Below are 13,298 nucleotides of genomic sequence, written 5' to 3'. Positions count from 1 at the left end.
AGTAGATTCGAGCAATCTCTTCGTTTTTCATTTTCTCAGTTCGGTATGTAACATACGTGTTCATGATTCGGTAAACAATTTTGAGTAAAGAGATCACTTGCGTTCCGATGAAATGCATTAAACCAAACTACTAAACAAACATACAAAAAAAAAATAAAACGTAGATAACATCAGCACCGCGCAACGATTTAAAATATTTACGAATTTCTGGTTCGACTTCGCTCAACGAGTAACGACGGTTCGATCGAGAGAAGTTGCTTTCGTTTGCTGATTTCTTCGCACGACTTCGATTCTCACGGTGCAATAGCGTCGATCGAATCTCGACGTTAAAAGGAACGTTTAAATAGTCCCAAAGCGGCAGCCAGGTTCTTCCTCGAGAATTTCTCACAAATATGCCTTTCGTGCATCGCGAACGAGCACGAAATCAGGCAAAATTTATTACTCACATCTCGTGGTCGGGCAGGACCATGGGGTAGATCTGTATGGTGTCGATCAGGTCCGTGTTGTCGCAGATCACTCGAGCGAGCTTGATTTTCCTAATCTCGTTCAGTTGCTCTGGAAAACGACGAAATTTCAAACTTGGAAAGTTTCGGAGTGCTTGCGTTGTTGTATTCGAGGCTGGAAGGACTGGTGCGTGAAATATGTTGAAGACTATGGGGGGAGAAGGTTATAGGAGTTCATTTTCGTTTCTTGTGATCATTTTTTTGGAAAATTGAGGTGATTAGTCGTTATTTTGTTGCGTTTAATTACCAACCCTCTAGGTTCTAAACCTGATTGCAAGTACACTTGATAATTATTAAAAGTAGAAATTCGTTTGTTATAATTGAATGTTATTTTCGTAAAGTTCATGGGTCAGCACTGTTTCTAACACATTAGTAAAATTGAAAGTATTTATGAAATTTACAAATATTTGTTCAAAGATTCATTCCTCAATGAAATACAAAAAACATACGTAATGTATGTAGAACATATTCTATTAATGAATGTAATAATATTAATATCTCGTTTTGCATAAGTGCATGTATCGTTTGATTATGTTTGGCATATATATCTTATATTCTATTACATCATACATGGACAAAATCCACAGTCTATTACTATCTCAATTTTTCTCAGCGACAACATTGCTGTTATATCTCATTGATCAGTTGTTGCGTTCCCAAACCCCATGAACCCCATATAAAAGACGAAACCATCGTCGTCATGTATCCGATCCGTTGTCAAACAGATCATCGTAGCTCGAAAAGCCACAGTCCCCCTTCCTCCATGAGTCTTTCTATCGTCGATCGGAGAAACGAGTCCTTGGGATCGAGTCGAGATTCTCGATTCGAAAGGTTCGCTTACCGAGAGTGAAGGACGACGGCTGGTTCGGCAGCTCGTACCAAAATCGGTCACCGCGACGGGAATAGCTGAATTGCGTGGCGATCACGCAGGCGAAGGTTGGCCCGAGCATGCTACCAGGAAGTGGTCTTTCGGACACGCCACCCGACCAGAGATCAACGTCAGCTGGATGCCTGGAAATCGAATGGAATCGCACCGTTAATTCTGGGAATTCTACGCGCGAATCCTCGAAGCCGATTCGGAGATGCGTAATCGCGCGTAACAGTGATTCATGAGCTGGGGACCGAACTTAGCATGCTTTGAATTATTAATGAACTCCGTCGTCTCGTGTCGAATTCATTCATCACGATTTTTAACCCACTCGCAACTTCCTGGAATCTTGGCTACGTGTGTAACATTGAATTAAAATTGAATTGAAAATGGATTCTTTTTGGGGACGATTACTCACTCGAAGATAGAGCTGTAACGTCTGATGGTCTCGTTCGGCATAGAACCGAATAACTCCTCGAAGGTATCCGCCCAGGGGAGCCCACAGAATTTCCTGAAGCAAGGTAGATAGGTTCATTTGTTGATACCAGTCAGTTTTCGTCAATTATATGGCAGTTACGTTGTAGGATCGACGTTACGTCTGACCATAAGCCCAGTAATTTCATTCCACTTATGGTCAGACACTCCAAATCGATGTCTGAATAGTACGTTAAAAAATACGAAACATCTATTCATATTTAAATTATCTACATTTAACGAGACTACATTTACTATTGCTACTGGTACTAAATATGACAAGCGATATATTTACTTTTACTTTCAATGTTTACCAACCTGAATTCCATGTAACTCGGGATACCAAACTCACGGCCGCGCTGCATATTGAAAGAAACCAAGTCCAGTCCGAACTTAGCACCTGCTTTCTTGAACAGGTGATTCGTGACCTGGAATCGAGATGAATGAATCATTTCTGTGTGTTTTTTTTTTTTTTTTTTTTTTTTTTTTTTTTAACGTTAAACAATACATCTATCGCTCGAACACCGAGCAAAGTATTGTTCGTATCGTTTTGAACTCCTCCGAGTAAAATAACGAAAACAACAGGTAAATTTTATATTCTTTTTAAGTATTACTCGAAGATTTTATAACAGAATTTCATACTTCTTGCGTGATGGAGTCGTCCATAGCTTGAGCGACCTGGTTCATCAGACCCATGATGTATTCGTCGAAAACACCAGCACGATACAAATCGTAGGGTCTTCTGATCAAGTCTGACAGTCTCTTCGAAGCTTCAATGAAACCATATTAGTTATATTACCTATGGCTGAGACTAAATTATTTTTTTCTTTTTTTTTTTTTTCTATAAATTGAGATTCGACGTGACTTCGACTCACCTATAAATTTATGAGCTTTGCTCCATCTTTCGACCGCCGTTGGTAGCAAAGAGTGACCGAATCTGAACGCTGCTGAGGCAAACGCGTCGATCACTGCTGGATTCACGCTATCGTCGTAACCGTCCCAGTATGACTGGACGAATTCAATAATGCATGATTAATATACGATACAGATGAGATTATTTGTATTCAATTTCATGTGCTGGTTACTTGGGTAAATGTATTTCTATTGAATTAACAAAAACTGATTCTTTTAGATTTTGTTCAGTCGTAGGTAGGGTCTTCTGGATTAGCACATTATTGTGTAATCAAATAATTGGTAAACAATGACTATGAGTACATTATCGTCTACCATGCATTTTTGTTGAAGGTATCTTTCAATCTTGAAAGGGGTTACCAGTTTAGCCAAAACATTCCTGATTAAGAAACATACAAATTATTCTTACTACCAAAGGAACAACTAATTTATTACTGTTACTACATAATAATGTACTAATCCAGAAGACTCTACACCTACGGGAGAATAATATCCCACAAAATAATTTCTTTTTGTTATTTCAATTGCTTCATAGAACAGGCAGAGTAATAAATGCAATAAAGAATTATTCATCCAAGTATCGTGTCTTACGTTCTTCTCCAAAAGGAGCCCAAATTTCTCCATGACGTCCTTCCCAAGCAGGATTGGCAGGAATTCGTTGTAAGTGATGTGCTGGATCTCAGCGATGACGATTCGCCTCGCCTCCTGGAACAACGTCTCGTCGTCCCAGTGTGGATTGATCTGATTCAGCTGCTTGGCTATTCTGTTATGCTCGCGTGCCATCAACGTGTGCATGCAGGTCAACACCAGTTGCTCGTTCACTCGTATCTCACCTGAAGGAAAAAAAAAAAAAACGTCACGGCACGTTCAGCTGGAATGTTTCTCGCGATCTTTCAAAAATGCTCTTTATTTTCCTGATTCGAAAGTGGATTGGCTGCATTCCATCGTTCATGAACACTGTAATCGTAAGAAATCGTTCCTTCATAGTTTCTTCACATCGGTGAATTCATTGACTTCAGCTACTTTGTTTTCACGGAATAGGAAGTACGAGTTTCCTGCATTCTTAGGTTCTTCGATGGCTGATTAACGACTATAAATAGAAACTGAAAGGGAATCTATATCCTTTCAGAACGTAAATGTGTGGGCTGGTTGTCGTGTACAGAATCAATTTTTTGGAGGAGTTGGAAGCTCGAGTTTAGTTTTAGGCTTTCTAAATCCAATATTTGTCTTCTGGACTTCATTAAATATGTTGGTGGATTTCTATTCACAATGTTCAATTCACCTGTAATAAACCTGTAAGTCTACTTTATATCCCGTCAACAGCATAAATTATCTGATCCTTGTGCCGATCGAAAATCATAGCGTGATTATGAAAGGTCAAACGCAAGAAAGTGATCGCTAACGAAGCGTGTTGCGAAAAAGAGGCTCAATTATGATCGGCCATATACAAATATTGTCTTCTTGTCGATCATTGTGGCAACGTTACCAATTAAGTCGTCGACCTTGATCGCGGGCCGCTCCCTTTCACGCTTATACATCGCATTATACGCCGATAATCGACCGATCGAACGGCTATCAACGTTGTTCGACTCGACGGTCCAGAATGCGACCGTTCTAAGTGAATTTCGACATTGGCGGCGCTAGATAACGCCACGACTACTATCATTCCTAGTTGATTTCTCGCATACGAAATGGAGGATTTCGTAAACGCGCGAAGTCTTTCGGAATTTCATGACTGAAAAGTGCTGCTAAATGGGATTAATCGTAGATTAATTGGAAGCTTGAAGCTAGTTGAACACGTCAGGATGTGTGGTTTGTCAATCACGTTAGAATGAAGAGGTAAATTGTGGAACGAAACGAGCAACGTATCGAAGGCAAATATTTGGGCTTATTTTACTGAAACTCTTTTCGAACTGTTTCAGTCAATCGAGTCCGTTTATTTATTGATTACTTCGATTTTGAGAAACATAGAATTCGTGGTTTATCAATTGTCCCAATACAGAGTGGAAATTTGTAAAACGAAACGAGAAACGAATTGAAAGCAGTGCAACGTCGTAGTTTATTATAATATCGGGGTCAATCGATCCAGTTTATTTAGAGATTACTCCAATTTAGACAACCGTGTTTATAGATCCTATTTTGACCAGTAAATGTTTTTCAGCTTCTCAGAAGCCAGTATTATTGAGCCTCAAGTATGATGCACGTTACCTATCCCTAACTATGGGTTACTGCACCCGTGCATAGCGATCGAATTGTTTCATCTCGCGCGCGCACGATTATCACGTAGGATGCGAGCGATTTTCTGATCGGTTGAACACATCGTGAGAAAAAGTGTTTTCTACTCGGTGAATGTGTCCGAATGAGAAGAGGGGGAGATGAGATAAAATCTTAGCTATAATGAATTTTTTCGTTGTCCACTATGCATCGATCCGATGCAACAGTCAGTTTAAAGCTGAATTAATACTCCCGACCACTATATTAATTATTTTATAAGATAATTATTTTCTACGATTACACAGTTGCGAGTCACCCATGTGAACAGTGTGGTTTTTGGTTTCTTTCAGACGGAATGAGGAATTCAGATAAAATAAACAAAAGTGTCCCTAGTAGGTATGCTACCTAAATCACAATCGGCTTTGGTACATTTTTAACAACAAAATACGCCAATCGGCGTAACCTGGCATACTTTCATTTAAAATACAAAAACCGTATACACATTCCATCTGTGTTTTATTAAAGAACAAAATCCCGAAATCCCTCTTGGAGAACCCTTCGACATAAATTAATCAAATTCCTCGTCGAGTCATAGGTCAACCATCGTAATGCTTTCGTATTCAAGGATCTACCTGCTTCGAAGCAGTACATGGATCGATTGGGTCGAGTGCATCCCTCGTCCGGTATGTCCAATTTCAGAGGCAGCAGATCCTTCAGGCCGTACTCCGAGAACACCGGGTTCATCCGTAACAGTCCCCCGTAACCCGTGCGCAGTTTCCTGAAAGTATAAACAAAACGGGGTGGTTTTTCACGGCAGATGCGATCGCTAAGACGAAATTTCGTCTCCCAGCTAGGGAAAGATCACGAGCGGTGCTCAGCCTCGATTGGGTAATCGTGGATCTCATAATGCGAGCAGACTAGAAAGTGCGAGGAACAGAATGCATGTACGCTACGTTAGAAAATATAGAACAACGTAATGCTGATTTATTGTCGTGGCTGACGTAACGGACGTACCAGCTTTGAGGTGTTTCGAGGAGCGAGCGCACTTCGGCAGGCGTGTTGCAAGTGGTTCGATAACTGAACGCGTGACTATTATCGTGTGACTGTTATTACGTTGTTCGATGTTTCTTTCGGGAGCATAAGTTATGGGGCAATGCCGCATTTACGCTTCGGAGTCTGTTTCTATCGATGTTTGACTAATATTAACGTGCGAAGTAGCTGCGGCGAGTTCACGTGTGTCGAGGAGAAGGCATTGTTTGGTAGCGAATGACGATTGGGTGGGCGCATTAGCTTCTTCTAACACGGTGACTGCATGTTATAACGTAAGTAAGGGAGTAAGGAAGTAAAGTAATTAATTCTGATGCTGAGTCGTTGAAGAAAATAAGTATAGATAGGATTCCTGAATTTTTATGAGGGTAGTTGGTTTATTGTAGCTCACATTTGCCTTGAAACGACATTTTAACCGTGTAGAAATTTTCACAAGGAATAGGATTAATACTTTGGCTGGGATGGTGTTTACAGATGTTCACCACGTTGAATTGACAACATTCATTTGCGATAGAGAAGCTCCTAGGATATGTACAATTTTAAATAGGGGCTCTTGTGATGAAGAAAAGAAGTATACATACAGACAGTCCCATAAATATTCGTACCCTTTATGTCTATCAAAGAAATTTGTCTAAAATAAATGACAGCTTTGGCATTTCCAAATAAATGTTTCATTGTAAATACATACATGTGCAAAGTTTATTCATGTGTGTATTTGTAATGGAAAATTTATTTGGAATACTCGAGCCTATCATTGAAATTAAACAAATTTCTTCGATTGACTCTCTCGTTAGATATTGCGACAAATACGTCGTTCAGTTATCGAATATTTCTATATTTCATATTACGCTACGCGTAGAAAATTCATTCCGCTCATTTCTGAAGTAACCGTACCATTCGTTTGTAAAGAATAACCAAATAAATATTAATCGTTAGGTATCGCGATCACCCGTCATCAGAATGATCACAATCGTTTTAATCATGGATCATCGTAGTCATTGATCCTTGCAATTACCTATTATCACAGTCACTCGTCACCATAATCTAACATTACCGCACAAACACAGTAATCGTGAACGTTAATCGGACAATTCAAAACAATTACAAGGATCACAATAATCACAGCAATCATAACATTCGGAATTATCTTCGCACAGTCGCCGTCGGTGCCAGGCATTGTTGACGATTGATCTACGCTTCCCTTCGCGCAGCATCGGGGAAACTAAGTAGTAATGTCAATGATTGCGCCACGTCTGTCGATCGCTGCTGGAACAAAGAGAGATCCTGGAAAGAAGATATTACCTGGCGAACGTTTCCGTGATCCCGTAGACTGTATTCCCATCCAACACTCCCGTCAAAAGGTTGAACGGCACACGTGATCCCAGTCGACATCCAGGCCGTACGGCGGGAAAGGCGCGAACGAAGTCCATGCATTTCACGTTGAACAACCTGTAGAAATAATCGTCTTCCGGTATGAGGATCTCGTTGCAGTAAGGGTTCTTCAGGTGTGGCGGCCGATGGCAGCATTCCTCGGGGTCGTTTCGGTTCAGGGGATCTGCAAGAGTGTTGCTCATCGATCATACTGTCTCGTGGCACTGGTATACTCAACGCTTGATAACGTTATCTGTCTAATTCTACGAGGCCGGCTTCACGGGCGTCGTTAACATTCCCGCGTCGATCCAACGAGATACTGATACATTCTAGCTGATCTAGGACGAAACGCCGTCATTCCCGCGCTACGTGTTTCGCGTTTCGAGCGAAATCGGGCAATTGTATCGTATCATTTAGCGAGACGTGATAGAAAATTTATTTTTCATTCCGCTGTTTGTTCGAGTGCAATTGTTGAGACACATCCGTATGACGTAAAATGCGTGAACGGGGTTCTCGGTGTTTCGGATGATTCAGAAATATACGTGTTATTTGTTTAGTAAAATTTCTGCCAAAAGAAATCGAATGCTAGGGTAGAATTTGAGAAATATACTTTATCCGTGTTGAAGATATTTTAAATAGCATTTCAAGTATCGCTTGAAAGTTTCCCAGATTTCTCTTAGATTCAGATTTCTACCAAAAACGATCCAAAGGGTCAACTCCATTTCTTTGTTAAAATTGTAATTCGAATAACGTTTGCGCTCCGAGGCCATCCCCAGCTCGAATCGCGTTTCATTTCTTTGAATACCGAGGTGCAGAACCCTCCCTCTTCCCAGAACCTCCCAATTAAATCACGAGCAGTAACGCGCAACCACTGTCCTCTGTTCCTGCGGCTAATTACCAAGTTCCAGGATAAATGTGCGATTTTGGCGCGGATCGCACGGTCCGTGGAAACGGTAGTCACATGATCGGCCCCCCTGCCAGTTATCTGGACGGCGATCGTTCGCTTTCTCTGGCAGTTACCCTAGTTTCGATAGACGGTAAATATTCGACGTAGAAGGGCTTGGGAGCCGTCTACGACGCTTGCTATATATGAGCGTCTCGACACGCTGATGTAATTGAACCGAAGCCTATTGCATAATTTGCTATTGACTGAGAATCAAATCTGCTTTCTTCGTTTATGGTTCGCGAATTCTTATCCACTGACGCGCGAGGCTTAGGGCTCTGCTTATTGTCTTTCATTCTAGGCGAATGAAATTATTTTCTGTAGTTTTTCAAAATATGACTAAATAAATTTCATTCTTGTTGAAATCTGATTCAGGATGACACACATTGGGTAGTGGATCATTTTTATGATTGAAGATCATTTTGTAATAGTGTGGGTGCATATCTGAAAAATGTCACGCTGACGTAACGCTCGATAATCTTCAAAATCGTATTCACATTTGCCGCCCGCTTTCATCTTTTATCACTTTCAACCCACGCGTGTGCATGCCACATTCTCAGGTTTCCGAGTATGTACGTTGAACGCGAAGTTCCACAACAGCGACGGCTATCCTACGTACTCTCCAGATCCTTTTGAATTCCTAAGATCAGCCTCGATAAATCCAACAACCGCATGCTAATTTTCCCGCGCAAACGACGATTATCAGTCGCGGAATCGTACCTAGAGGGGTCCCAGTAAGCGTGTAGTCGTGGTCCATGAACTGTCCCCAGGCGATCACCATAACTGTACCAGCGTGATCGTGATAACCCTCGTCGGGATGCATGGTACGCGACACGATGCGTGACAGTGGTAAATCGTGACCAGTCACCGATATCCTGGGCGCTGATAAACCGTCCGAGAACCTAGGCGTCAGTAATCTGCGGAAAAGCGAGTTCGTCGTGAAGGAAAAATTAGCAGTAAATATAAATCGCGTCCGAAATTGGTCGTCGCGCGAAAGTTCACCTCTGGAAAGGCGACAAGGTGGCACCCCAGGTTGGATTCCTCAGATTCGTGCACAGGCCGTCGTTTCTTCGGTATTTTCCTGCACGACATTCCACGTCGCTCAAGTAGGCCGGGCATACCTCTCGAATCAACGTCTTCGAGGTGTCGATCAGCGGTAGACTCTTCTCGACTTCTTCATACGTGAGCCCGTACCTGGATCAAATGGACCACGTGCTCGTCAGTTAGCTAAATACGCATTTATATATGTGTTATCGAGGATTTTTTTAGACATTACATATCGTGAAAGCGTTCGTGTTTCGAAAACAGTTTGCTAAAGAATCTGCTATCAAGTTAGTTACATTAGTCGACAAGTTACGCAATTGCTATTATCGATTGTGTTCGAGTATAAAATTTGGAAAGAAACACATTTTATTATTATACACTTGCCTTGTGTTTCTGCTGTTTACTTCCATAGTTATTTGCTCGAAAAGGATCTGTACCATTCTTTTACATTCTAATACATACTAACAAATCTAACGAATCTAACATTTGTTGAGCCTTCAAGTAATTCCAAATCAAACAGTCATAATGTAATAAATAATAGCTTGTTTGAGACTGCGAAACGATGAAAGCTGAGTTCAGGTAGAAATTAGGTGTTCTTACGTATGAGCAAGATTCGTGCTGATGTCCAGGAGGAGTTCTCCAACCGTGGCCAAGTCTTCTGGTCGCCACGTTTTGCCCTTGGGTTGCGCCACATCTGCATCGAACGACCAAACACATGAGCATTGATGACTAGAATGACGGCAATGAATTATTCGAAATGATAAAGTAAGTGTGCATTTAAGATCAAATAAAATGTACTCTGCGTGGAATACATTTTGTCTTGCGAAGATCGATTGAAATGTCTGAGAAGGTACGGTAAGTCGACTATTGTAGAAAGAAGGATGTATCAACTCCGAATTAAAGGAACTGTGCATTCAGTTGCGAATATGTTTTATTTTACGAAGGCTGACTAAAATATCTGAGAAGATCCCACGAATCAAAAACTTTTCAATGGCTCGTTCTTCTTTGAAATTAGCAAGAATTTTGATGTCAATGCATGGCCAGGAAATATCTCTTGCGCAAGTCTCGTGCAGGTGGTGCCCGAAGTCTCCTTGGACAATGAAATGCATGAATGAATCGAAGAAACCTTGCCACCAGTTCTGTACTACAACTTTCCTAACACATTCGAGAGTTTAGGGTAACCACATGTAAGCGTACCAGTGACCAGGCGTTTCCTTTCGAAGCGAGCTGCTAGTTCACAAACCGCACAGAAGGTTGCAAAAACGTGGTCATATCGAGCAATGTTTATGTAAACTGTTGTAATACGAGAAAGATGAATGTAGATCGAATGATCGAACAGTACAAGATATAGGATGTAATTAGTAGCGCAAGAAAGAGCGTTTCTTATTAATATTTCAGAGGTGATAGGATCGTGTACTGTGTAGGTACCTAATAACTAGAAAAAGATTTTGAATAACAAAACTAGGTCTTAAATTATCACAATTCTTCGCTGAGAAATATATTTATAAAAATGTACAGTTCCACGCCATACGTTGTCCAAGTATCTCGATATCGTTAGATGACTCCAAATACCAGTGTCCTATTTATACAATACTCCATAACTCTTCCAAAAGAAGAATGTCATTCCCAAAACACGACTTTCCTCCACACTTGTTAATATAATAAATTAAAAATTATAAACTGTCCCTTAATGGATTCAATTTCCTCCGACAAAGAAGTGGTTAGCAATACCGGTAATAGTGGTGATTTAAGGGCAGCCTGTTCCCATCAACCAGGGATGTACTCCACTTTCTTGATCAATCAGGTCAAGTATCTCTTGCTCTCTGATTACGAATAATGACGGACAATTCGCATGACAACATCGTGCACGGGCTCGCGAGTGGAGAACAAAGGATGGTTGTCGAGGATGAGGGATCGTTACGAGGCGAGGTAATCGTTTCGAGCAACGGTGACGAATCGCGGCGAGTCACCAGTTGCAAAGGACGTCGTCGATCATCCCGAGGTGTAACGTGTGCGCAATAATTGTATATTGTTAGCATTTCTTTTTTTTCGTTTCGTCAGGGGTATGCGTGCACTTACTGATGCGTTTCCTCGCCTCGATGTAGGCGCGATTGACGGCGTCGTAGGTGATGCACGACTGGGATCCAGCTGAAGGCGGGCTGAAAGATGAAGAAACGAGAATGAAAGTTAACGCGTGGTATCGTTTACACAGCTCCCCTTCCCATTATGCTCCTCTTCTCTAAGAGCTCTATGCTCGTCTATTTCTCGTTGAATCAAGGGGTACTCTTTCTTCGAGAAGGTCTTCATGATTTTTTTGCAGTCTAAGTACTTGAGATACGTTTTTGAAATTTGGCAGGTATGTTTACGCGTATCTATACAAGATACTCTAAAATTGTCAACTGTCCTGTTCGATTTGTTTACAAGTTACGTACAACAGTCCACCTTGATAGTCCAATGAATTTTGTTCTTTGGCAATCTGGACATTTTTTGAATATAATGTGGTCGAAGTATATTAAAGACTCTAAGCAACAAGAGTACCAACACCAGGAAATCTACTTGGCAGCTCGGAAGAAAGAGCAGCCCCTTAATTACCCAACTCCCTGCAGCCTACTTTCGCGAGCAGCTCTCGCCCCCAGGCCCTACCTACGCATTTGCCTCTCGGATATTCTGTATCAAGGTAACCCGAAACCATCATGCGGACTCACGAGTGCATATGAATCGACATATCCTGTTTCTTGCAACGAAATATACTGGCATTGACGTGCCGCTCGTGGCTTTTACCTTCGAAGGTTGACCGTAGCGGTTTCGTCTTGTCTGCCTGGCTTTCGGATCAGCCTTCGTTTCCTCGTTTAAGACGTTTCACGACCAATTGACGATGATAAGTGGTTGCTCCGCTACTTAATGGTTATTTCAGTTTCGAACTGATCGTTGAAAGCGTTCTTTCCCTTTTTAATTCGCTAAGGAGTAGAGGATTTTGTTGTGCGAAGTATGCGTCGAAGTATGAATCAAACGAAGGTGCAGAATTTTGTTCTGTATCATTCCACCGATACAGGAATATGCTCTATATCTACAGTCTTATGTTGTATAATCGAGGATCAAGGTTCCTTACTGGTATCACGAGAAGGAATTGCTTTGAATCGTTCATGTGATTTTCTTTAATTGGGCGCGGAGCACTTTCTTGTGCAATAATCCACTATTGCTTCACGCCCTTCGCCAGAAATGATTAATTAGTACCGTTCTGTTTGATATTATCTCACAGTTGTATAGTCTCCTGGTATTTTAAATCAAGGTTTTCGAAGAGTATCCCCAATTAACCTCTGTTTTGTACGCTTGAATAAAAATGAAATTCTGGCAACCATGTTTCGTTAAATGCAGCTCGAGAAATAATAACAACTTGTGATTTCTGGCTCATCGAAAATTGAAAGGAAGACTAACTGCATGTACAACAAATTCATTTCACTCGACGGAAAATTAAAAAGATTCAACGGAGAATCGTTATTTTCGAAAGGGTGAAAAATTCAGTAGAAATCTTGAGTAATATTTCAATTGACTTACCTTGAAAGTTAAAGTATAGACTGATTAGAACGTGCAACAGATAGTTAGTTTATCCTAGTTTCTATACTTATATAAATGCCTAAGCAAACACTCAAGTAAAATGCTTCTGAAAATGGTAATTATTCAATCGTGTTATAGATCCCCATTTATAGTTCTTCGCTAGATCTGATTAAACTTCATCATTCGTTGTCGATTTTTATAAACTCTGCCGTTTCGTCCTGTTCTCCCTAACGAACCGTTACACACTTTCTGTTAATCAACTCTTAAATACTTCAGGGGGTAATTGTAAGTCTTTATTGGCATTCTTGTGGCTTACATGGCATTCGTAAATTGTTTGTAAAGCCATTTCTACCGAAGTTCTTGAGGC

General features: G+C 41.0%; 2 protein-coding genes across 5 annotated transcripts in view; one reads left to right on the top strand and one right to left on the bottom strand.

The window, feature by feature from the left end:
• The window catches only part of LOC128889547 (centrosomal protein of 290 kDa), a 76,218-nt gene that overhangs the window by 25,414 nt on the left and 37,506 nt on the right, over positions 1 to 13,298 (top strand). The gene's annotated exons all lie outside the window — the stretch shown is intronic.
• Positions 1 to 13,298, bottom strand: part of LOC128889548 (peroxidase) — a 32,943-nt gene that overhangs the window by 8,362 nt on the left and 11,283 nt on the right. For all 4 annotated transcript variants that reach the window (XM_054147265.1, XM_054147267.1, XM_054147268.1 and 1 more), the window contains exons 3-15: positions 11,456 to 11,535; positions 9,977 to 10,070; positions 9,335 to 9,526; positions 9,053 to 9,249; positions 7,321 to 7,573; positions 5,604 to 5,749; positions 3,349 to 3,590; positions 2,721 to 2,853; positions 2,488 to 2,615; positions 2,164 to 2,273; positions 1,790 to 1,882; positions 1,345 to 1,514; positions 447 to 555 (exon numbers count right to left, since the gene is read on the bottom strand). In XM_054147265.1, the coding sequence (XP_054003240.1) occupies positions 447 to 555; positions 1,345 to 1,514; positions 1,790 to 1,882; positions 2,164 to 2,273; positions 2,488 to 2,615; positions 2,721 to 2,853; positions 3,349 to 3,590; positions 5,604 to 5,749; positions 7,321 to 7,573; positions 9,053 to 9,249; positions 9,335 to 9,526; positions 9,977 to 10,070; positions 11,456 to 11,535 (1,947 nt within the window). The remainder of the gene's footprint in view (positions 1 to 446; positions 556 to 1,344; positions 1,515 to 1,789; positions 1,883 to 2,163; positions 2,274 to 2,487; positions 2,616 to 2,720; positions 2,854 to 3,348; positions 3,591 to 5,603; positions 5,750 to 7,320; positions 7,574 to 9,052; positions 9,250 to 9,334; positions 9,527 to 9,976; positions 10,071 to 11,455; positions 11,536 to 13,298) is intronic.

The sequence above is a fragment of the Hylaeus anthracinus genome, unplaced genomic scaffold (genome assembly GCF_026225885.1).
Source record: "Hylaeus anthracinus isolate JK02 unplaced genomic scaffold, UHH_iyHylAnth1.0_haploid 11997, whole genome shotgun sequence".
NCBI classification, from domain to species: domain Eukaryota; kingdom Metazoa; phylum Arthropoda; class Insecta; order Hymenoptera; family Colletidae; genus Hylaeus; species Hylaeus anthracinus.
Note: the sequence above shows the minus strand (reverse complement) of the source record. Positions and strands in the feature narration are given on the sequence as shown.